General features: G+C 42.4%; 1 protein-coding gene across 6 annotated transcripts in view; it reads right to left on the bottom strand.

Moving 5' to 3' along the window:
- STARD13 (StAR related lipid transfer domain containing 13) overlaps positions 1-26130 on the bottom strand; it is a 309280-nt gene that overhangs the window by 148805 nt on the left and 134345 nt on the right. Inside the window, exon 1 of one of the 6 annotated variants that reach the window (XM_075084982.1) lies at positions 1415-1698. The exons of the other annotated variants lie outside the window; for them this stretch is intronic. Coding sequence (XP_074941083.1) covers positions 1415-1538 — 124 coding nt within the window. The 5' untranslated portion in view covers positions 1539-1698. Of the gene's footprint in view, positions 1-1414; positions 1699-26130 lie in introns of those variants that run through there. 6 annotated transcript variants of the gene reach the window in all.

The raw sequence follows: 26130 nt of genomic DNA on the forward strand, positions 1-26130 counted from the left end.
TTTAATTAAAGGGCATGTGTATCAGCGTCTCACCAGCATATTATGAAAAGCACTTAAATTATGGCAGTGCATAAACCCAGGACATGAGTATTCTATCCACCTTAAATAAAAAGTCTGACTCCATCAATTTTAATACCCAGTTGCTTCAAGAAGTTGGCTACAGCTTCCTGGCAGCCTGCCCAGGTCCTTTGCTCAATCAAGCAATAGTTGTCTTTGACCAAAAAAGAAAAAAATAGCCAATGTTATCCTTGCTGAACGTCTGCTGGCATCTGCTATTAATATAGGAATAACTAGATTACATGTAAAGACAGATTAATATTTTGGGTAACCATAACACTACAAAAATCAGCTGGTTTAGTAATTCGTTATTGAAGCTACACACTTTAGATTCATTTTTCAAAAAAATAAATTTTAAATTGCATGTACATAAGAGCTAATGTGCTGTAGACACAGTTTAGAGACCGATATCATAAACTATTTACCTCCGTATTCTACAAAGCCAGCATGTCACAGTGCCCTAGGCAAGGTCACCAAACTCCTAACGATGCTGTAGGATGTGGCAGAGGAATCCATCTTTACAAATTAGCCTTCATTATACATGATTCTGCTCATAAATCTTGATGTATTGCTTTCCAGTATAACTCTACCTTGCACTTGCATGTGCCTTCTAGATCTTTTAATTCGTGAAGTATTTTACAAATACAAATTAGCAGTATGTTTGCATGCGTAAAGCAGATGTGCTGCTGCGATAGCAGTGCTCTAAATGTGACCGGACCCACTGGAGCACCCACCCTGCTCTGTGTCCTTCTAGTCTCTGCATGGGGATAGCAAGACTGCAGGAGTCCGGTTTTCCAGAGCAGATAGGTGACCTAAAGCTATAAAAGCTCCTGAAATGAAGCAAACAATTTTTTTCTTTGGGAGTTGCTGTCCTCCTCACACACAAACACTAGGAGGAACCAACCTGAACCTGTAACTGAGTTAGAAAACTGATCAGACGGGCAGGTGAGCCCGCTTCCCGGAGGCAAGCTCAACCCTCTTGATGGCTGAGATGCTCAGAAGGCGCCTCCGACGTGGGGCCACCTCCAGGTTCAGCCCCAAGCCCGACTGCCTGTGGCTCCATCCCCACCGTGCCCGGCGGGACGTGGGCAGGCAGCTGGGAGGGTCCGACCTGCCTGCACCCCGGGTCCTGCCTGCACCCCAGGTCCTGCCCGCAGCCCGACCCGCCCGGCGACTGCCAGCTGCAGCCCCGAGGTCTCGGCGCTCCGGCGCGGCGGCGGGGGGGCAGGTGCCCCACAGGCCGTCCCCCGGGGCGTCCTCTCGGAGCCGGGGAGCCCCCGGCGCTGGGACGTCCCCCGGGGTCTCCCCTCAGGCGGCCGCGGGCAGGTAGCGGCAGCCGCGGCGCGGCGGGACTGACCTGCGAGCCGCCGCTCCCGGACATTCCTCCACAGCAAGTCCCAGGCTTTGGCGGTGGAGTCCCGCAGCTGCTCGCTCAGCGACCTCCGGAGTTGCGCCTTGGCCGGGCGGCGATGGCTGCTCATCCTCGGCGGCTCCGCATGCCGCCCCGGGGCAGACCCGCTCAGCGCCGGCGGCGGCTCCCCTCGCCGGGGACGGGCGGCGGCGGCCACATGGAGCCGCGGGGCAGCCCCGCCGCGCCGCAGCCCGCGTCACCGCCGCTCCGGGCGGGCGGGCGGCCCCTTCACCTGAGCGCCGCCCGCCCCCGCCCCGGCCCCCGGGGCAGCGGCGTCGCCGCCAGCCTTCCTCAGCGCCCCGTCCGGCGCCCGGCGCCTCGCCGCCCTCCTCCCACCTTCCCTCCCCCGCGCCTCAGCCCCCAGCAGGGAGGGTGCTCCGGGGTCCGGCCCGACTCCTGCCCCGCAGGCGAGGTGGGTCGTCGGCACCGCTGCTGCCCTCGCGGCTGCCCGTGAGGGGCCGGCGGCGGGAAATGGTCGCCCGGGACCCCGCGTCCCTCGGTCTCAGGCAGCGACGACGGCCCGGGCCACGGCAGGCCTCGCGGCTCTGCGACCAAATTTCGTGACCCCGGTTGTGCCTGTCACCCTTCGTTTGGGAACTGTCCGTCCAAGCTCGGCCTCAGCGGCCAGCCCTGGGCTGCCCGGGCTTGGCGGTCCCAGGACAGGGTCCGGGAGCTGCCTGCCTGCCCGCCATGGCAGCCCCACTGTGAAAGGCAGGCCTTCACCGCTCCAGGGCGAGGTCACCCACCATGAGGCGAGAGAACACCCAGTTTGCAGCAGGCTGCCTTTTTCTGGGCAAGCTGTAATAGGTGCTTCACCCACACCACGAGTTTTGCCAAAAGAAAATTGTTTTTTTCTGAGGTCTCCATTTATCAGCTATCCACTCAAGCTCAAGTCTCACAACACAGCCTCTCCCTTTTCTTTCCCGTTTTGTCTGCATTCCACCTACCTCCCTCCCCCTGCTTCATCCCTTCCACCCCCCTGCCTCATCTCCTCTAACAAGCTCTTACACTCCTGAAGGGTTTCAAAGCTAAACCCTGGCTGCCACTTTTTGCACACATGTGTAAACCAAAAGGAATCCCAGTTCCTCCATCCCTAGGCGAGCCAGAGAGCAACATCAGGGCCCTTAACCCATTTAGGAAACCAATTTTGGGACTCTGCTCCCTCTGTGATCTGGGATGTATCCCCTCTGTGATATGGGATATTTAAGTAAAATCTTACTAATCTCAAGCAATTTACTAATTTTACAACAAATTACTGTTGTAACAGAGTCCCCTTCCCTATCCTGGCCACCCACTATGTGGATGGTTCCCAGCACAACTGGCAGCAGAGAGTCCAATGGCTGAGAAGGACAACAGGGGCTTAATTTCATTTAGTCACAAACCATTGCTTTTTCCTGACTCTTTTTACAGAGTATTCATGATGTGCAGTGCAGAGGCTGATGTTCCTGAAAGTGAGTGCCATACACTGGAACAGCTGAATACCCTGCTGAAGCAGGTTAAACATTATCAATATCCCCGTCTTGTTTAAATTAAAACTGTAACTGCAATGTCAGCAATACGCATAGAAGCTAAAAGCAAACAAACAGATGTATTCCACGTTACCACTCAGTTTTAATAACATCTTCTGCTTGCTCTCTGATGTGAATTTTTTCCATTGTCCCTGTTCTTAACAGGTTCATCTTAAAAGGTTCATCTTACACTACTCTATCTGATATAGTGGAGCTGATGTGCTTGCCCTGAACATGTGAAGATGTTGTATGTCACTCCTCCTCCTGCAATTCCAGATACAGTGGCCTCCAAATGACTGGATAAACCATTATGAGAAAACGGATGCCTTCCAGGGATGGGTGCATCCAAGATCTGGAAAGGGGACAGCATAATTATGTAAATACTCCCACATCCCATGATCCAGAGCAAACACCTGCTGATGTTAATGGGAGAAGAGAGGATTACAGTTCCTACAATCAGCTCCTCTGCCCTATAAATCTGCCTTTGACCTCTGCCTCACTTTATTTAATCCCCTACCAACACAGCCATTACTGGTACACAAGACCTACGATGCCTGTTTTCTGCCATGGGCTCCTATCCACTAGCAACCAGGTAGAGAGGATAAATTAATCTAAAGGTGAAATCACAAAAATTGGGTTTGAAGGTTTTGTATCATACTGCTGTGTCCCTACCCACAAACACCAGTCCGTGTCAGCCAGTACTGTAACCTTCAACAGTGCTCCTCTGGCAGCCACACTTGAATGCGCCCTCCTGCTGTATCCAGCCTGTCTGGAAGATAGATCTCCCTTTCTTCACTTGCCTTCTGTGATGGCCAGAATGTAGCAATGCAACAAGAAATATTCTCTTCCCTTCTATACCATTTTTGAAAAAGATACTTAATAAAAAATGTCCCTAGACTTCCAGGTTTACTGAAAGCACCTAATTAGCAATGAGGTACTAGCAATTGCTAATACCATGTTGTCTGACTGCAGGTTACTAAGATAAACTCCAGCGATGTGGTTGTATCTCATAACGAGCAGCAGAACTGAACCAGCAAGCCTAGACCAGACTCTGTGGCATGCACTGACAAAAATCTTACTAATTTCAGATACTTTATTGTGGCAAGCGGAATCCAGCAGCAAGATCAAATGCTGTACTTTTCTCCCCAAAGAAAACAGTGCTATTCAGTAATGAGAAAATATCTCACGCAGCAACTGGCCCATTCCTATTTTCTGCCTTTAATCATAGTCAGCTGTTCAGAAGTCGAGTTACCAACACAGGTATTTTTGACATATTACACCTAGTAGTAGCAGTTACAATAAAAGCTGTTCTGCACAACCTGCTTGAAGAAAGGTATGTATTAGGGATCATTCATAGGTCAAAGATGTTTCACTTCGCTTTAGGGTGTTAGAAACCATGACTAAATGGTAAAGTTCTGGTCTCCCTCCACTCATTTTCACCTGATGGTTAAGTGCATAAGTAGCCAACTGATCAGTGCTCTTGACTACAGCTTGAAACATTCTGACATCCTGAACAAGATGGATAACATTTCTGGGGGAAAGGGAAGCAAGTTTTCCACAGAAAGAGCGGTTTTCCTGCTTGATACTAGTCATGTCAAAATGGTTCTGTTCAGAGTAATTGCAATAAAAACACTGTATATGATGAACAGAAAGGAGGAAATTCCCAGTTGCCTTAAAAGAAGCTGAATTATGTTATTTGCCTTTTCTCACTGATAACAGAATATTGTCAGAAATGAAAGTGGTATTTGTCTGTCTTAAAATCTTGCAAGAATGTACAATGTTGGGGGAAAATCTAAGCTAATTACACCCGTGCTCTGATGACATTGTGGCACAGAAGTCTGATGTTCTAATTATATATCTAGCAATTTATAGATGGTCCCAATCACCATGGTAATTAAATGCCAAGTTAATTGATACTACATAATAATCTGGCCTCTAATTAGCAGTGTGTTTTTAATTTGTTACAGATTCCATTATGCAGCCCAATCTAGTCCTAATAAACTCCCATGCATCTGGTAAGAAGAGAATCAGGTCTAAGGAAAAAGAAACATTACTACATCTTGGTTCGCTATTTGTGAACTACTGAAAGACTATGATAAAAGTACAGCTTCTTTCCTTTTTTAACTCTAGTCCTTAATTGTGGAGACTCAGGACTTTCTGTTAGTTTAGCCACTTCGCAATATTTGTCTGCTTGTAGAAGAACAAAACAGGGCACATCTTGCAGAGGAAGATGTGAGAATGATACATCCTTGGTTACCATGTGCTGTTCAGTGGACACAAGCTCCTTACACTTGTATCTCTTAAAAGGCAATAATAAAGCAAAAGAGGACATCAATTAGTACTACAGGATCACTGATGCAGTCTGATGCTAATCAGCACAATGCCAAATTTTATAATACATCTAATCCTTCAGGAACTGACTGTAAATTAACAAAGGTTCTTGAAGTTTATTATACGCAAAATGGTGTTGCTGTGCTTTTGTAGCTTCAAATAGTAGCTCAGACAGCCTAGATAAAAATATATCAAGTAATATTTATAACTTTGGCAATGATCTTTATCTCTTTGGGGGTCCTAGAGCTCTGGAATTTGTTTTCTATCACAGGCTAAATGTCCTCAATGTGATGTTGCAAGTCTGGGTTACCACCGGAAGGGAAGAAAAGATTTCAGGTTTTCCATTGCTTGTTTTCCTAAGAGCAGACTGCAGCGAATTACATACAAATTCTGTGGCTGAAGTTATGTGAAAAGCACCAAGGGCATATGAGTAGGTGTCCTCTCTGACATCTAAGTAAACAAACAAACATTTTGGATAGAGAAAAATAAGAATCATTGTGAATGTGGACAAAATGTTCCAGCTTGTTCCCTGGCACTCTCTCCTTGCTTGTTATTTACATATGCAAATTATCATCATTTTAAGGTAGCTTTAATGAGGATCACTTATAAAGCAGTTTCACTCTTTCCCAGTTTATCCAGAGATTGGCACCTATCTGTTCATCCTTCTCCATTTCAGCTTTCTAAAGCTCTGGGAAAAGATCACTCCGCATGCCAACGGCAGAGCGCTGCTGGCTTTCATTAGTCGGGGCCAAATTCTTTCACTTTTGTTCACAGTGATTAATGCTGAAATGAACGGGGCTTCTTGCAGTATTCACTGTGAAAAGGCTCCAAGTATGCTCAGATACAGACTACAGTAACAAAGTATCTGCTGTTTGACTGTGCTCCCTCTCCCTTGCTAAAACTGGCATGGAGGGGATGAGGGGAATTAAACTTCTTCTGTTCATACAGAGGACGGTACTTCATTATTATTATTAAACTCTATTATCAAAACCCTTAGAACCAGAAACTGGATGGAGCCAAAGTACAATTTTTGCCCTCAGGAGATTACAAACTAAATATAAACCAAGACACCAGTGGAGAGAAGAGCTAATTGGGGTAGGAAGGGTGGAGTACAAGAGAACAATAAAACAATACTGGCCAGCATCGCAACTACTGGTGTTAGCACACCAGACTTAGTTTCTGGAGGCACTGACACAACGCAAGTTAGCAAGAGGGTCTCCAAGGAGGTTAATGTGGTATCTTTATATATTCAGAGGACCAACTCCCAAACATGAGGTGTACTTTTAAGAGAAAGCATGCAAAGGTGTATTTGAAAATGTAATAAGTAGACAATGAAAGCTGGCATCCTGTACAGACAGACTGTGGGAATCAAGCTTTTAATATTGAGCAAATGATCGATAGGGAAGGGAAGGGCCTTCAGCCTTAAGCCAAGTAGCCTCCACTTGATGCAACATAAAGGCAGGATGAACTGCAATGAACAGTGACAGCAGAGAACTGCCAGAGTATTTGCATTTGGGATGCACTGAAGTAGACCAGATTGTGTCTATCAAGGCAGAGTAAGTGAGAACAAAGATGAGATGGTAAACAGGATGAAAGTTTTTCCTAGAGCGACCACAAATTTTCACCTGGAAAACTCCTTCTGACAAAAAAAAAATTTCTTAGAGAATAAAAATAAGAGAAAATGTAATTTTTTTCTGGAAAATAACTGCCATTTTCCTGGTTTCACCATGGAGCAGGATTTTCACATTCTGGCCAACCTTAACCTGGACTTTTCTCTCCACCTTACATCCAAGTTGTACCTAGCTCTCGCAGATACGTTTTTTTTTTTTAATAACCCCTCTTCTTCTCTGATCTTGTCTCCTTAACTCAGCCTAAGTTGTCACAGGAGAATGATGAACTCCAGGTGACGGCCCTATGTGACAGGTAGAAGGATGCTCTGTTCTGTGAGAATGGTGACAAAGGGGACAAGGACTGTGGCACAAATAATCACTGGATGGATTACTGTCTGAGTAAACAGAGCGCTTCTACTGAACAGTAGACAACCAGGCTGATAGTTAAGCTGAAATTCTGAGGAACTGCAGCCACGAAAGCTCTTGCACATTTCTCAGCTAGCAGAGGAGAAGAATGGACAAAACAAACCAAGTGCCAATAATCTTTCACTTCCTTTCGTAAGATGCTCTGTGGTCATCTTTAAAATATAGTATGTTGCAGATATGAAAGCTTGTCTGGGCAAAGCCAGACACTGCAGAAATAGCCAGTTCTTCAATGATTAAGCAACTGGGAAAGTGGAATACATTTTATGTGTGTAGATACAGCGTTTTTTACTGGAGCAGAGCTGGAAGTTTTGAGGTGATTAACGCCCTTGAAAAAGTGAGCAGCTATGTTGAAACATGAAATATCCAAGCTCAGAATATTGCCCCTGTTCTTCTCATTCCAGCTTCTGGTGCCTGATTTTTCCCCTCCATTTTAGTTTCTTGATATATTATTCTAAACTACATCTCTCTTTGCTCCCAAAGTGCTCATTTCCTTAATATTGCACTGGGACCTTGTCTAAACCAAGATTATTTTTTTTTCCAAACTTCCAACTGTTATTACCATCACAGTAGAAATAATTGGAACATTTGTGTAAAAAAGCCTTGCAGCAGTCAGTGGCAATTTAGCGCACACTGTATCTGGATATTGGTTCAGAGACCTGGCAGCTTGTTGTTTTTTTTTTTATAACTCTTCTGGATTACACAGGAAAACATGATCAATCTTGACAACAGGTTCTAACAATAATGCAATGGAATTGTTCCCAAAACCAACTTACTTATAGAAGTAAGAACTTTCTTCAGATACACAAACAGTGATGTGCACACACTTTCCTAGCAACCAGGCTACTGACTGATGGGAGCATATTGCTAAGTATCAATATATTGCAAGCTATGGATTTTTACAAAGCTTCCTTCATTACTGCTCACGCAGCTACTATTTTAACTTATTTAACAGATCTTAAAAAGATATATTTAATAGAACTGAAATGCAGTGCTACTAACGTATTTGGACAGGAAGTAAAGAATGCTGTGGCCAGTTGCAATAGGGGATAGAATTTCAGGTAGGCAGATTATAATGACCAGAATCAAAATCTGGCTGAGGCCCAAGCCAAGCCCTATTAACCTAAACAGTTCTACAGGATCTTGAACCATTAAGGCCGATTTTAAATTTCTTCTCGCTTCCACAGTAAAGAAGGCCAATCGGCTGTTTGCAGTATTGTCTGAGTCTCATTCGAAGTGAAGGCTGGTGGCGACTCGATTGTAAGCACCATTTCCCACAGCCCCGTTGGGAAGGTTTCCCAGCCGGCTCAGAGCCTGCCTAAGCCCACTCCATCACCCAGCTCTGGCATCACAGGACTCTCTGTTCCAGCAGGCTAAGTGGTACGGCCATTCCTGCCTGTATAAAGGAGCTTAAGCTTAGGAAGAATGCTTGTTTCATGACATTTAACATATCTGGGTATTCCCACTGAGAAGCAGGATATTCATGCTGTGAAGAAGGCTGGACTAGGTGGATCTGCAGCTCTTTCTGTCCAAAAATGTCTCTGTTTCTGTGAGAACATTTTCGTAGCGTCAGGCAGCACCTGTATTCCATTAACTCCAAAAGCATTTCAGTGTTTACAGTAACCAGGAAATGTCGATGTCTGTGTTATATTAACAAGTCAGCAGTAACAACTGCAGTTTCAGTTTTTAGAGCTGCGCGGAGAATGGTTTACTGTGAGTCGCCGAGAGTTTTACTTTTTTTGGTTGAAACACGAACAGGCCTGTAAGTACTGCCCTTGAAACCATTACAGAAAGCTCTGGAGAAACAAGTTATCAAAAGAAGTCCAATATTGCTTCAGTAATGGCTTCATATAATCAGGTAGGCAAAAGCGTAGCTGTGAACTGCAAGTCTAAAAAACACCTGTGATACCAAATTTGTAACTTCTTCACCTTATTTTTGCTTACGCTCTTCCTGCCTTTTGCACATAGGTTGAGGGGGTTTGCATAATTGCATGATTTCATTCAAGATTCAGTATCTTGGAAACAAAGCTGTCTTGTATTTTTATGTGGTCTATACTACATCTGTGCACAGAGAGGTAAGCTGTAAGGTGTCACTGCGGAGTAGGCAGGAGACTTTATGAGAGCACTGATGTGCTGTATAATTATAGTCTATATAAAAGAATTTGTCTGTGAGAAATTAAATAGTCCACCAAAGCATAACTTATTGTGGTCTTCCAAATAGGCTCGAACTTCTGCATGCAAGAGGCAAAAAAATCTATGCTATGCACCCATTTGCTTTTCATAGAACTGAATTTTAATAGTGACATTAAATTACTACTGTATAAATAGTAACTTCAAACACCATGGGAGAAAGTTAGAAAATATTAATATATTTTTATTTTCTCTTTTAGGATTCAAAGCAATACTTGGTACAATTTAATTCCCAAGAAAGGCGATAGCAAGGACTGCTCTGTAGCTGGCCCAGCATACCAAAGGCAGAGTGAGCTTGAGGAGGTGTTTCCCCATGACCTGCTGCTGTGCCCAGCGACGTGGCCAGAATGATGACAGAGGTCACAGCCACTGCTCTCTACTGATAATTGCTTTCCAGGAAGGGGCCATATTTTTTTATTTAGTATTACTTGAAAAGTTGATTCCAGAAAGAACAGAGCAGGCTTCACCTCCCACTTGTACGCCCTTGGAGCACTGTATTCTAGGTGACCTGACTTGCTCTCTTATTATTAATAGACACTGTTTTGAGACTCCACATACACAATTCCCCTTGACTTCAGCTAAGTGCCATGCAAATGAAGATCTGCATTTAGGGCTGTTCGAGAAGAAAAGTTATTATTTTGCTTGTGTGTATTGCCTGTTCCAAAGTTCTTTTTCAGTGTTGCAATGATTTCTAGTGAAATTAGTTCCTGTGAATGATCTCAGAACACCTTTACAGTGCTGCAGATACAGATGTTGCTCATATTGTTTACTTACACTATTGTCATGCAGACTCACTTTAACAGCTTTTCATCATTTTGTGCTGACATAAATCTGCTCAGTAGTAATTACCTGAGATTGTTCTACATTTCAGGGAAATTTTTTGAATCATTTACATTACAAAAACCCATGTAAATTGCTTGGAGAGTAGGTGCTAAAAGGATTATAACTCAGCAGGATCTTACACGGTGTTATTTTTTGAGACAGAAGATCATTAGTTTACCCGACAGAGAATACTTATACTAAGCAATCCTTGATGTTAATTTGACCAAAGTTACCAGATACATAGTTTCAGAGTTCAGGCCTTAAAAATATTTTAGTAAATGTCACTGCTAAAGGGGAAAAAGGTGTAAGAAGTAAATCTGAAAACCAAACCCTAGTCTTCTTATGCCTCAAATTGGAGGCTATTCCCAATTTCTCTTCTGAAATGTTGCTAAATGGTTTTGCAGTGATCTAAAGTAGTTCACTGCTGTCAGTCAAGTCATAAGGAATACCGTTTCATCTGGAAAACATTATCCTTCTTTAGGACTTAAATAGATTTAGATTTATCCTCCTCTCTCCCGTCCTATATCTCATCTTTTATTGCTGGGCAGGATAAATGCAAAGTGGGTTGTATGTGTCACCAGAAAGTAACAGTAGGCTCCTACTCTACTTTGTACAGGTATAAATTACCCTTTTAATGCAGAATTGATGAAACTGAAGGTCTTCTCAACAATCACCAGGGACAGCCTTCCTTCCTACAAGAAGTGCTCTAATTATTTTTTCACACACGCGCACGCGCGCGCGCACCCAATTTAGACCAAACACTAGTGACAATCTCACATTAATGGTGAAATTCCTGACTTGCTGAAGTAATTGTAAAATTCCCATACGCTTACCTGAAAAATTTCATGCAGTGTGGGTACTTCCCTTTCCCTGCTCACTCCCATCATGCTTCTTAAGAATAGGTGGGTATAAAGCCCTCAGTTTCTTGCTGATTTGATGGTCCTTGTTAATTGGGGAAACAGCTTCCAGCACGTGGGGGTGGTACATGTTCTGTATCTTACATTCATTGGATATCCCTATGACTTAAAGGTGAGTAGGAATTTAGTGCCACAACATTTTTCATTAGTGAAGTAAAATGATTGTATCTTCCCTGCGTATCACCCTTCACTGACTTCTCTGAATGTTTCTTGTTGCAGACAGTTTTGTAATGTTGACAGTGCTGGACGTCACTGTGATACAGTTCCTGAATTTACATGATGACATTATAATAATAGCAATGCTGTTCTTTATGGTTCATATAAATTATCATTTTATTTGCTTTCACAACTAACGCTGCAAATTGAACAGCTGTTTTCACTGAGCTGTTTTGATTAAGCTGTCCATAATGTTGCCTAGCTATTTTTCCGAACGGGTAACACTTCGTTAAGCATGCAGTATCAGTGAACGCTTCAGATCATTCCTGAGCATTACCTCAGAGTTAGGTAAATTGAAATCCCATCTGCTTTGAGGTTGTCAAATCACCCTGCTTTGGTGATTAGAATTTGGTTGTCAGAAATTTTTCTAATCTTTAGTACCCTAGGAAATCTTGAGTTTGCTACAGATTCTGCCATCTGTTCACTCACTTGTTAAGATAATGAAGCTTTAAATGATACTTGTCCTAGTAAAAATCTTTTAGGCAACCTATTGTTAGCCTCTCTTCATTCCAAAAACTGACAAGTTTAATTTGGGTGTCTTTAGATCTTTTATGAAGTTTATGTACTATGACCAAAATTTCCTTCCCACACTGATTTCTCACATTATTTCCTCTCTGTTTTGAAGATCTCTGGAATATTAGTTGGAAAGCCTAGATAAGTTTTATCTCTTCCTGTTTTCCTGTGCAAAAGCTGTTTCTCTTTTTTTTTTTTAAAGAGCCATACTGGATTCTACAGCTGTATTCTCATCTGGGCATATTATAGCTTGTTGGTTTTTTTTTCAGAAACATGTATGATAATTAATAGGGGAAGCTGTAATTATTTTCACTGCCCACAATTACTTCTTTTCATCTTTAAATATGGGTATCATTCTAGCTGCCTTGGACAGCTGAACCTGATAAGTGTATTCCAACATTTTCACTTTTAACTCCATTTCTGGCAGTGCTTCATCTCTTATTTGCAAAAAAGGACTCCAGAATGCACGCACATCTGGGCATTAAGTCTGGAAATGCTCTGCTCAGGCACAAAAAAGTCATGATTTTAAAAACTATGTCCCTAAGTCACTGTCCAGTTTTCAGAAGTAGTTACCACTCATCAGCCACTTCTGAAATCCTTTCAGAAAATCAGGCGATTTATTTAAAGGTATAAAGAGGAATCTGGAAGTTCAGCTTTTGATCTTCAGTTTTTAAACGTTGTTTCTTACTACCCAGAAAGTTGGCTAATTGTCAGCTAGTCAAGGAGACATAACCCATGGATGATGTCATGATAGATCATGACAGCAGGAAAAGCAAGAAATTGTTTTGATTGCAAGGGTAGAGATGGAGTATTATGCCTGGCTTTAGAGAGCTTGCAGAGCCGTTTGCCCATTTCACTGAGAACCAAAGGACTAAGAAGCTCTGGATAACATAGCCGTATGGAGTGGAGGCAACAGGAGAGGCAGGAGGAAGAGTAGGAAGAAAGGAAGACCACAGTAAGGCATCACAAGCAGAGGAGCAACCAGACTGTAAAGTGGCAGTGAATTTAAGGGGAAACTGAATAGTCAATGGAAATGCTATGGAGGAAAACTAAAACTGGATTTTGCAAAGAAGGAAATGGAGAGAAAATGAACAGAGATAGGGGAGTCCAGCAGACTGTAAGAGACAAAAAAGTAGGTAAGATACGTGCATGGTGTAGAGGAAGTGTGCAGAGCAATGAACAAAGTGCTCTGGATACACTGTTGACTGTTTCCACTGTCAGTCCAGGTTAACTGAATTAACTGAGTTAAACATAACTTTTAAACGCTTGGTTTTACACTTCATTTTGACTTCATCTGTGAATTGGAAATGCTAATGAAATTTCAAAAGCAATAGGTGTAAGATTCCCATTCCTTGGATTTTAGGCACCCGTTGTTAAAAGAGAACTGAGGAAGTGGGAAGCTGGGAGGAAGCAGGATATCCCTCAGAGAGTGAGTCATTCCACCCAAACCCAGCTGCCTAGAAGAGGTGCTACAGCAGACCTGTGGAGGGGGACTTGATCCAGCTGAAGATGATGTTACACTCTGAAAAGGCATCTCCCCCCATTGATAGAAGAGGTGCATAGAAAGCCATCTTAGACATTAGATAAAGCTGGAGGTATCAATTCCATCTCATGTTTCCAGTTTCTGTGGAATTTTAATAGGATTTCAGTATTTAACCATCATAGACTCATTTGAAAATCTCAGTATGTTTCAGTTTCACATTAGTCTCTTTTAAAGTCTCTAATAGATTTAAAAGCACAGTCTTCATGATTCTCAATAGAATTTGTGTCTGAAATCCTATGACTTATTTCTCCTTTTGTTCTTTTTTAACATGGGCTACCTTTTGATGTGGAGGCACTGGAACTGTTTTGCTGTTGAGTAACAACTTTTCTCTTGCAGCACCAGCTGTAAAACATGAACACCTTGTTGGATCACACTCCAGAAATCTGAAATGGGAATCCTGCCAAAGCTCAGGGTTTCCTTTTTGTTTTGACTGTCGCACTGCTCTTGCTTCTGTTAGTATCACATTCCTACCACTTGTGCTTTTCAGACACCTACAGCCAAACTTGTTCCCAGTAACTCCACTGAACTCAACCGAGCTGCAACAGAAGTGAATTTGTCTCAGTATGTCTGTAAATTAACCAGTCATTTAAGCTTGTGAGTGACATTGATAAGCAATAACAGCACAGGAGTGGTGAAAGGAAGATATCTCCTAGTTAGTTTTGGACAGTTGACACTAACTCTGTTGTCAGATAAGTCTTACCGACTGTGGGAAAAGCCAAGTGGGAAAAGTCACACTCGCTGCCTGCTAACCGTAGGAGGAAAGCAGATCTGGAATGCAGAGGAAATCTTGACATTATCTATTCCCCCAACCCCTACCAGCCAGGCAATCAAAATAACTAGCTGAATATCAGCTGTCTCTGCTCCTGGCCCAGACAAAGGTGCTTTCTTGACAAAGTTTTTGCTCGCAAGAGAGGAGGCAAAGAGGAGTCGTCTAACATGAGTGTGGGAGAGTGTTTCCTGCCAAAAAACAGGAGCTGCTTTTCTGTAATATCTGAAAGGATAATGATGAAATAAGCCAAGCGCTCTAGACAGGTGGCTCTGTGGTTTCCAAAGGACAGTGATGCATACTCAACAGCCGCACAGCCCTACACAACAGAACTCCAGAACTTCATCATTCCACTTGGCCTCTGTTGTCATTGTCCAGGATAGTTTGCCACAAACTTTGGTAAGAGGATCAAACCCAAGAGAATAAAACCACTAGAAAGGAATTCTGTGTGCCCATCCAAATTGTTGTCTAAGAATAAAGTGTAGCCATTGCAAGTGAATGCTTGAAGATTAAAGGTATTTCCTCCCCAGTGACCATAAGACACAGGGTCTCTCAAGACCTAAGGAAGCACAATATACAGTATTTACATTAGTGTTCCATATACATATCACAGCAAGTTAGAGGCATTCTCACATATTTCTGTATACACTCAGTTACTTATGTATGTGTAGCTTGGATACCTATGTGTAGTCTGGACACCATCCCTATATGGTTGTTGTTACACTTAAAACATTCCAAGGCTATGTGGCCACAAAAGATGAGCACATCGACAAAAGCCATAAATGAAAAGGTGTACTTTAAATTAAGTTACTGAATATTTTGAATTCTCCAATACATCATCCAGCTATTGAGCGTACAGCATCAGTACTATCTGTCTGTTAAATAGGTGAAAATATGTAAGACGAGAAGTTTTAGCTTAACTTCGGAAACTCATCTTACATTTTTGTAATCAAACTAGAGTCCAGAGACCTGTAAATTGAATATTTCAACAATGTGTTGGTGAACAGACAAGAAAAGATAGACTGTGAAAAGCAGGACTACCTTTATGTGCTATACATTTATAGTCAACACCAGCAATCTGCTAGCAATGCCAGAGTATCTCTGCCCTTGTGCCCACTTTGCCTACTGAAGGACCCTGGAAATCCAAACTAGTGGCTTCTCTCAATGGAGGCCTGCCATGGATAGTAAGGCCACTACGGCTGGGAAAGGCTGTAGGAAAGACCAGTCAGTTGTGGGATGTTGCCATTCACAGAATCACAGAATCACAGGTTGGAAGGGACCTCAGGGATCATCTCGTCCAACCTTTCTAGGAAGAGCACAGTCTCGACAAGATGGCCCAGCACCCTGTCCAGACGACTCTTGAAGGTGTCCAATGTGGCCGAGTCAAACACTTCCCTGGGGAGATTATTCCAATGGGTGACTGTCCTCACTGTGAAAAATTTTCCTCTCATGTCCAATCGGAATCTCCCCAAGAGCAACTTGTGTCCATTCCCCCTTGTCCTCTTCATGTGACTCCGTGTAAAAAGGGAGTCTCCATCTTCTTTGTAGCTACACTTTAAGGTACTGGTACGTGGTGATGAGATCCCCTCTGAGCCTCCTTTTCTCAAGGCTGAACAACCCTGTTCTCCCAGCCTATCCTCATATGGCAGGCTTCCCAGTCCTTTGATCATCTTGGTGGCCCTTCTCTGGACCATTTCCAGCCTGTCCACATCCTTTTTGTAGAGCGGGGACCAGAACTGTACCCAGTACTGCAGGTGTGGCCTGACAAGCGCTGAGTAGAGTGGGATGATGACTTCTTTCTCTCTGCTGGCGATGCCCTTTTTGATGCAACCCAGCATCCTGTTGGCCTTCTTGGCTGCAGCAGCACACTGGTCTCTCATGTTGAGCTTTCTGTCTACCAGGATCCCCAGGTCCCTCTCCACAGAGCTGCTCTCCAGCCAGGTGGATCCCAGTCTGTGCTGCTCTCCTGGATTATGTTTTCCCAGGTGCATGTCCTTATACTTCTCTGTGTTGAACTTCATAAGGTTCTTGCTGGCCCACTCTTCCAGCCTATCCAGACCTTCCTACAAAGATTTTCCTTTCCATATTCCCTCTTCACTGCTTTGGGAAGCAGTCACAGTAGAAACAGTTCTCTGAGTCTCTCCATCCAATTTTTGCACCCCAGATCCTTCTGTCTTTGGCAGGAGTGGATTACCAACATGCTGGGCATTAGCCACTCGTTCTCTGATTTTTCTATACTAGGAAGCATTGACCTGTGACCTGCTGTTGGCTAAGACAACGCTAACAGCTCAAGTAAGTGCCCTGGCATGCATGAACAGAAGCTCTCCGCACAACCGCAGTGCTAAAATAAACTCCTGCTGGAGCAGCCGGCAGGGTGGGGACTGTAACCTGGACACCAATCAGCATCAAAATAAGCTCTTGAGAAATTATTTGAATAATGAATTAGAAACAAATGTAAATGTTAGAACAGCCACCTTTTTGTATGAAGAACATCGATGGTAATATAAGGCTGTAAGGTTTGTGAGGGAAGGACTCTCCTTCTGCCTGTATGGTGCTCAAAAGGACACTACTCTGGGCCTGAGGCCCATTGTCACTACCTGAGGACAAACAATTAAAAAATAATAAATGACTTAATTAGCAATCCAAGTAAGTTGTAGTTTTAAGACTTTGCTAAAAGAACTACATATATTTTATGAAATATAACGTTCCCGAGCTTCCCATTTCCTCAGCTACTTAGAGGGGTTGTTTGATTCTAAAATGCTGTGAAAAGTGGAAGCGGTTGGTTTTTTCCTTTACAGATTTAAATAATTTTCTATACAGCTATAAATGCATCATTAAGAGACTAATCCTACCCTCACCAAGTTGCCAGTGAGTGCAATCGGTGCAGAATTAGGTTCTACAAAGGAGGAATTCTTAATATTCTACAGGATAAACCTGCAAGAGTCTATGCTAGGATCAGTTTACTTCTCAGAATTAAGGCCATTTTAAAAGAAATTGATAGTTATGGACTTGAAAACAATTCAACCAATCTAATAACTTCTGTGAGATTTACAGATGTGCATTTTCCTGACTTTTAAAAGCAAGCTTTTCTCACTAGCAAGTGTTATCTTAGTGTCAATTACATATCATATGTAATCATGTATTGCAATAAAAACTGAATTAAAGTCAGGAGAACTAGAAACATAGAATCACAGAATCATTAAGGTTGAAAAAGACCTCTAGGATTATCAAGTCCAACTTTCAAATACTTACACCCTTGTCAAGCTAAGAATTCCAGAAAATGGCAGTTACTACTAAGCAATATAAAATGACAATTGTAACTGTTTGAGTAACTAAAAAATATTACCAGTTGTAGTTCATGGAATAAATGAATTTTTAATCAACTTTGCATAGAAGTAAATTCTGCATTTCCTTTTACATTCCCATGTAGGAGTCATCCAAACCAAATTTCAACCATTGCACATGTCACAGTCTCTCCTTCCTACTCAGAAATTTACAGCTAATACTAAAAGCTGTGTGGCAATCAGGCAGACCTATGCCTTGTACAGTGTGCTGAGCAATTTCTTGACTATTTAATCATATTGCTTAATTTTAAACCATCATTGAATTGGTGCTTAAGTCAACTCTGATGTAAATCCATTAGTTTTCACAGGAATTATACCAGACAAAAATTTGTCCTTTTGCTTTAAAACAAATTGTCCTGACATACACGCTAGCCTTATATAACAGAGTATTTGGGAACCAAGAAAAATTCCAGGGTAGGTAGGTACCTAATATAAAAAAATTTCAAATAAAAGCCTAAAGCCATTACCTTCTCAGACCCCATGTCAAAAGCCAACTTCACCAAGGCTGGAATAGCAATTTCAGATCCACTTAACAATATCCATATATAAAGCAACTTTTTGGCCATCTGTTTCCTTGAACTTGCCTTTCTTATTGCTCTGCCTTCACAAAGACAGAGAGCCAAAATCACAACTGACAAATGCCATTATAGGCAATGGAATTATACATGGGACGGCTTTGGCATGTCTTCTGCCTTCGGACACAGCTCCAGCCTCCTCCTATGGCTGCACTTCATATGTGGCTTGATAGCATGGTGGAAGTTACTGATTTTTTTGCCTTGTGCTGAGCGCTCAATAACCTCTGTGTGCATTTCTGTCGTAGCAGCTTGCTGGCCTGGATGGAATCTAATACAGAGAACAGGAAGGGCAGGGAATGGATGGTTTTCAGTTGAAAAGCTTGCTAAAGCAACTCCTGTTTCTTAGGAAGGTGCCCCTGTAGTTGACATTAACACTGCATGGCTCTTTGTCCTCCTCTAGTGGTGCTGTTATATTTAGGGAGAGGCTTGTGCAGTGATTACTTCCTTTAAGTTAACATGGCTATTACTTAAGTGCAAGGTGTTGAGGCTCATGCCTAGAGATCCCGCATTCAGTCCTAACACGAGCACCAGTAAAGGGCTTCATCACTGGTGCTTGTGGAAGTGGAAACTGGTGTTGCTGACCATAGTCAGTCACAGTTACACAGTCTTTTTGTGCCATGGCCATCTCCTCTGCGTAAAGGTTGCAACACAGCAGGTTGTTTAATAGCATGGAACAGTGGCATGGTCTGACTACTATCCCACAAAGGGTCCTATGTTGCAAAAGGTCAGAAGCTGGATTTGATAGCTTTATTGCCCCAAATAACTTACAATCAGCATATGTTCCAGCCAGAAGCATTCATCTGTGTTTGCCTGTCCGACTTGCAACAAAGAAACAGCACAGAATCTATCTTGTGCCCTGAGCCTTTCAGAGAGGAGCTACCTGTCACTCTGACACAGCACAAAAACTCGCAAGCTACTCCTTAAGAACTGATCCTAAATAGTTAAACAGCAAAACCTGAACCTAGAGAATTGTTACATGAGGGAAATGTTTTCTAAGGCAGAACACTAAAATTGCTGGAACTGCTACCTGGTAGAAATGCTTTCTGTGAAAACAAAAGGCTCCTACTATATAACTCACTCTTCCAGGTATGTGTGTCTCTCCCAGAGCTGTAATGCTTAGTTAGCATTATAAAACACTAAAGACTTATTTTGCTGCTTGCATACTTTAAAATGCCTAACGTTCAAACTTCTGAAATTATACCTTGCCCAGAAAATAAAATACAAGGACATAGCTTGCACTGTGGCTATTAGAGAGGTCTGAGGGAAAGGTCTGATTGAAACAGAAAACGGGTATACTAGATTTTTTTAATTATTCAGTGAAAAATTTCCAGGATTTGTTACTCTTGGAATGAACATTAAATGCCAAAACACTCCCTCTGCCATGACTCTTGGCTGTTTAAAGAAAGTTGGTTGCTCAGATGCAGTGGAGCTGAGTATGGCTGTTTGTCCACAACTTTTGTCAGACATTTGTTCAGTCATAGCATGAAATACTTGAGAATACTATGGCTCCGTGTCTGACCTTAGTTGCTGGAAACCAACACCCCCTAATTCCAACAGAAGCAAAACTTCAGAGCAGTTTGTCAGTTTGCATTAGATTGCCATTTACAGCAAGGTTCCTGTCATGTCTCAAGAGTAGTTACAAACCCAAGCTCATCTATCAGCTGTTTAGTGTTCAGGTCTCTTCAGGAGTCCAAGCTGTAAACAAAAAATGAGTTAGGAAAAATGTTTATAATACCTTCATTCTGAAACCACCTATATTTTGTACAATTATTGACTAGATATCATTTCTATCATTTACCAGCTCTAGTCTTCTCAATATTTTTCTTTCTTATTAAAAACACAGACCGAAAATCAAAGTTACAGAAAAAACTATGGAGCAGGGAAATGGTGGATGATATTTAGCTTGACATGGAGTATTAGTATGTGTATCAAGTGTCTTTATGCATTACTGCTTCATTGTTTCAGAGGTTTCTTATATAAAATTCAGAGTATTCCCTAATAGATCAAGCTTTTGTTGATAATTCATACACTAAAACAGTAAACATATATGTTTTTAATCTCCAGCTGGGTTGGTTTTTTTTAGAAACAGCAATATCCTAAGATATATATATAGCAAGGGTTCTCATTTTCCTCTTGCTTTTGAGAGCTGAGGATCACAGTTTGCCCTCAGCTGCTCCAATACGTCAGTAGGAGCTCAGTAGCAAAGATTTGCCTTTTCAGAAAAACAAAGAAGGGGTTTGTTCTATCATTGCTGATTATGAAAGGAACATATAGGCAGGAAGAGACAATCTCACCGCCTAATTTTAGGAGCCAAACCGGCACCACACAGAAATTAGAACAGGAGCCAAATGAAAGGACCCTCTGATGCACTGACTGCGGGAGAAGCACCAAGTCTACGTGCTTCTTATTGAACAGTATAGAGCTTAACTAGTTAACAGGCCAAGACCACTAAACAGCTGGGTTTATTCACTAGTTTACTTTCACTATACTACTGCTGAGGAAAACAGCCTGTTCATTTTTCAGTCCAAAGTAAGCATCTCCACTTCATGTTGGAAACATGTCAAAGCGATCCCACCCTGCTTTCTAGTAAATGGACAGGCTCATTGGATGACAATGTTTGATTTTTCCCAGTTATTTAAGGTCAGGTCCTCATCTTGGGTAAACTCTTGTAGCTGGTGTAATCACAGCCTGAGACATGAGTACTACCTAGGTCTTGGGAAGGACTGCAGAATGTCTAATCCAGCTGCTTGTTCTCTCCTGCAGAGGACGGGACAAGAGTGCTCATGGCCACAGCCTCAGCTCCACCTCCAGCACACTTGCCAGGCATCCATTGCAAGTGCAAGGCTGAAAGAGATCACCTTCTCCATCTCCTCATGAGCAAAAGGAAAATCCCAGAACAGGTTATGGTTCTGTGAGCCACATCCATTTCCCTGTTCACAGTGCGATTAACCTGTAACTCCTGCATGAGCATAAAATGTTATATGACCAAGGAAACACAAAAATAGATAATCAGTGGGAACTACTGTACATGGGTTTGTTCTTGTGATGAATCAAGCACCTGCAGTTTCTAACAAGAGCTAGCCAGAGTTGCAGTTCCCTCTCAGTTCCAAGAATCAGGCCCTTTGTTGGCAGTTGTTCATTTATAGCTGCTATATAGCACAGTTCTGGTTTCTTACACTATGGAGACCTCTCCTTGATGTCAATTAGCATTATGCCTGGATAAATATTGCAGGATCAGGCTATTCATTAAAGCCTTGGGACCACAACTGCCTCTATTTGAACTTTGTAATAAATCAGTCAAGGACACACAATTATCCACGGAGTACTTCTGAAGTGGCTACGGTCACATGAGGATTTTATCGTATTACTGCAGTGCACCATCTTCCTTGCCAGCCCATTGCTGTTCTGCTACAGACTACATTACCATGCATCAGCAAATACACGAGCACGCTGCTATATTTAGTGTTTCATATGCAACGCTAAAATAGAGGATGTGTCAGCTTTTAATCTGACTTGAAATTTTTGTCAGCAAAGTAAAAGCTCGTTTTCCCTACCCATGATGAAGTGTGCTCTGCGTTAGTCAGCTTGAGCTATGTGGTGATAACTTTAAAATACATTAGGCAGCTAGAATGCTCAAGCTGAATAGAATGACTTTTACTAAAAGATATACTAGGATGCTGTAAGGATGCATAGTGTGAGTCAGCCAGGTTTTAACAGTGACTGCCACAGGCTATCTAAACACCCAGCAGCAATCTGATGGCAAGAGGAGCAGCTAACCAAGGTGTCCTCCATGGTACCACAGCAGACAGTTAGGATCTTCTGGTTTACAAGTCCAGAATAGAGATAGGTGGCACAGATTGGGTTTGGTGTTATGTACCTGGCAATACGAGAAGAAAACTTGACGATAACTAGAACAGAGTGGTCTATTGCATGGTGATGGGACTCAGGCAGTCCTGTTAATGACATCATCTATTAATGACAGCAGGAATGTGGTTTAATGGTTGGAACTACAGTTATCACCAGGATAGCCATGTTCATTGGAACAGGCTGCTCAGAGAGGTGGTGGAGTCACCATCCTTGGAGGTGTTCAAAAAACGTGTAGATGTGGCACTTCAGGGCATGGTTTAGGAGGCAGGGTGGTGTTGCATTGATGGTTGGTCTTGATGGTCTTAGAGGTCTTTCCCAACCTTAATGATTCTATGATTCATTCTCAAAGAAAGCAGGGTTTGGTGCATGAAGCTGACGTTTTCACAGATCTTGGCAAAGCCACAAAATAGGGTATTTTTTACATATTCATAAAACTTGCTTATTCATGCCATCACATACAGGGTGTGCAAGTGTGAATCGTCTTCCTGTCTACTGCTTCTACAGAAAGCCAACAGACAACTTGCTAACCTACAGACCAAGGGTAAGCCTGTCTACATGAAAACCAGCTTTTCCACTCCAAAGTGCTTATTCTCTCTTGCCACTGTCCCTTGTGCTTTTACTAACTACATTTTAAAGGGTGTGGGTGACACCACATTTGCAACCTAGGTCTAATTGCATTTACTTAGTAGTGTGCAATTATATAAATACATAAATTTCCAAGTCTTTCTGGAACCCCATTTCAGGCCAACCCAGGACTGTCCATCGCAGCCCCCCAGTGCTGCAGTAGGGCTGTTCTATAGCTCTGTTGTAGCCCTGCCTGGCCATGGGACCCAACCTGCAGATTGACATCCCATCCCACCCTTGGCCCATCCCTGTCCCCAGGGCACTGCCTGGCCATCCTGGTGCCGTGTCTGACCCTGTTCCCATGTCTGTCCCTGGTCCTCAGGGAGCCACTGGCTCATGCTGCACCCTGCTGCTGCTAAAGAAAACAGCAGAATAAATTCATGCCTCTGTAGTCACATCTCACTATTATTTAATACTTTTTCCTAATGCACAGTTTTTTTAAAGGTCAGAACATCATTATTTCCAGTGCATGCACTGTTAAATGTACCAGTGTTACTACATCTGGAAATAGCAGTACTAGGCCTAGCACAGCAACACTGCCAGCAATACCGATACTTCAGAGGAGGTTCCCCAGGGTGGCTGAGTGGTCTGTGCAGCTGCAGCTTTTCTTAGGACATATTTCAGTTACCTGCTTAACATACTGTGAGGCACCCACGGCAAATCCAGGGCATGGAAGCCCCAAAATATTGCATTTATTTGAAAAAAAAATTGTAAAATAAAATGCAAGCAAGAGAAAGAACAGTAGTCTGAAGGGCACAGGTTTTTTTCTTCTCACACACAAATATGGTTTATGTGGAGAACAACTAGAATCCAAGGACAGCCCAGCCCTGGGGAAAGGGCTGCAGGAGCCCACACCGTGGCTGCAGCAGCTCGGAGCTGCCCTGTGTGTCCCCGGCTCCTGCTGGGAGTGGGTTAGAGGGGTCATCTCCATCCAAACCAGTTGATGCTGTGTGGTGGGGAGGGCAGGGTGCTGCCCCGCTATGACCCACCAGTGCTCTGGGAAATGACTCTTTTGGGCCTTGAGAGCTCCAGTTTGAGAGAGCTTTTCCCAAGAAAAAGACGGGAAGAAAAAATGACAAAAGGTAATGAGATAGAATAAGAAATGAAAATGTAAGAGGAAAGTTGTTCAGAAAATGAGCTTCAGCAGAAGAGTGCTGGGTTCTGTACGTGGACAATACGGGCAGGATGGGTGTTCTTCTCATGTTAGAAATTACAAAACAGAAAAAAATTTCTTATCCAGAAAGCAGAGAACATATCAGAAATGTTTAGGAACTGCAAATCTGGAAAGAATCCTGTCCCTCAGTCCAAGACATAGATTTGGCCATTTTTTAAATTTAAATCGGGCTTTCTCTTTTTTTTTTTTTAATGCTTTAACATAACAAATTTTGAAGTGAAAAGTTTGAAAGCCAAATAGAAATTAAAACTTCTGACTTTGAAAACTGTTAGATCATTGCATATCGAGACATGCATGTTTATTTTAGAGAAATTATTTGAAATAGAAATTAATGGATGCTAACCTTTTCCTGTAAAATGGTTCGGTTTGAAGAAATGGGAGTTTTCTGCCAGAAGCATTTTAATGATAAATTTATTACTAGCTCTATCATATGCTAGATTTCCATGATTAAAGTTCCACCTCAGTGACCGAACTGTGTCAGAAAATGACCTGTCATTCTTCTTTCATGTCTGTAGTTATCAAATTTTCAACCATCATGTTCTACTATAAAGATGGGTGCTAAACTTCATCTCTTTTGCTGACAAAATTAATGTTACCATAAAAATAAAACAGTTCAAAATTAATCATAATAAAAAATGGGAACACTGCTAAAATAATTGGTTTTATTTAAAATTTATGTGCCGTTGACATGTTTTCCTTTTCTTTACAAAGCAAGGCTTCAGTGTCACAGAGAGGTTTTGATCCAACCAATGAAAACAATAAAAACAATTGCTAAATCAATCTCAAAATTGATGGGATTTGTTTAGCTTTGAAAGGCGCAGGCGTATGTTTCATTGGCGAATACCATCATGGAATAAATACACATACAACGCATAAAGCAGAAAAAGTTAATGTGCACAGAACTTGAATGAAAATACTTATATTTACAGTATGCTTAACTGCCTTTGTGTTCTGTTGTCCCAATGTTAAGTACATGAGGGCAAAATAGCCGACGGAAACATGAGTCTTCTAGGCCAGGGTTGCTGGCATTTGGCTAAGTCAGCACATTTGCCAGCAGAGCCATTGAATCAGTGACATTGGCTGCAAAAGGCTTCATTCATCTGTTTCTAACAGAGTTAAGGTGGCCCTTGGAAAGAACTGAGGATGCAATTTAGAGCAGAGACAGATGATACTCTGAGCAGGAAGAAATCACTGAGTTTGCAAACTGGCTTAAACTAGTCCTTCAGGCAAAAAAAAAATGCTAAGTCATCTAGGGACAGAGGGATAATTACAACAACAATGTCCAATTGCTTTCATTTTAATTGACACGCACTGCATACATATCGACTAATGAAACAGAAAAAGCAGTCAGAAATAGGTGACTCCAGAGATCAGTTGTTTCATGACTGAACTATTTCTAGCTGGCAAAGGCTTTTGTGGGAATGAGGATTCACTTAGACTTTGGGGAAATTTCTTTTTGCAGAACTGTGGGGCTGTTATTAAATTCCAGTAACCCCTATTCTGGGAAGCTGCTTCTTTTCTCTGTATTTCTTAATTGTGCTTCATTACAATTTAATAAGGACATTTACCCTCAGTTAAGCAAATCATCCAAGCAGTTACTCCCTGTTGCAATGAATTGGTTTTGTCAAATGTGGGTTTAATTGCATATTAAGTGTCTTGCTGAATCAGGATCTCTGTGTGTATATCTGTCTATCCAAACCTCTCCTTAGCTCCTGGGATGCTAATATATGTGGGGTCCAGGGTATCTATTCCTTTAACTTTGTTTACACTCTGATCTTGATGCCTCCCTCGCAGAACATGTACCTAAATAACCTCCCTAGAATAGTCAAACTCACTAATACTGTTAATATTAACAACCGCATTAACCAGCTGGTGAGCTCATGCTAAGGAATGATGTGGACACCATGACTCTCTGACTCTGCCGCTGGGGACAACGCTTGGGGGGGTGTTACATTTTTTGGAACATGTGCCTGTGTAATGAGCTTCTTCACCAGACTTGGCTGCTGTGCAAGTGCTAAGCCAGAAAATGCACTCAGGTACACCTCACCTCCACTCACCCTGTGCCCCCCCGGTGCCACGGCAAGCCCTTTAGTCCCACTCTGACACCAATAACAAATACTTGGTTTTATCCCTGTTATTTCAGAACTCACTTTGCAAGGTGTTAAGTCGCAAGTTGCTGAATTATCAGTTTTCCTAAGAACCACGTAAATCCTACACCACTACATGAACAATGTGAACA

Source organism: Phalacrocorax aristotelis, chromosome 1 (assembly GCF_949628215.1).
Source record: "Phalacrocorax aristotelis chromosome 1, bGulAri2.1, whole genome shotgun sequence".
NCBI classification, from domain to species: Eukaryota; Metazoa; Chordata; class Aves; order Suliformes; family Phalacrocoracidae; genus Phalacrocorax; species Phalacrocorax aristotelis.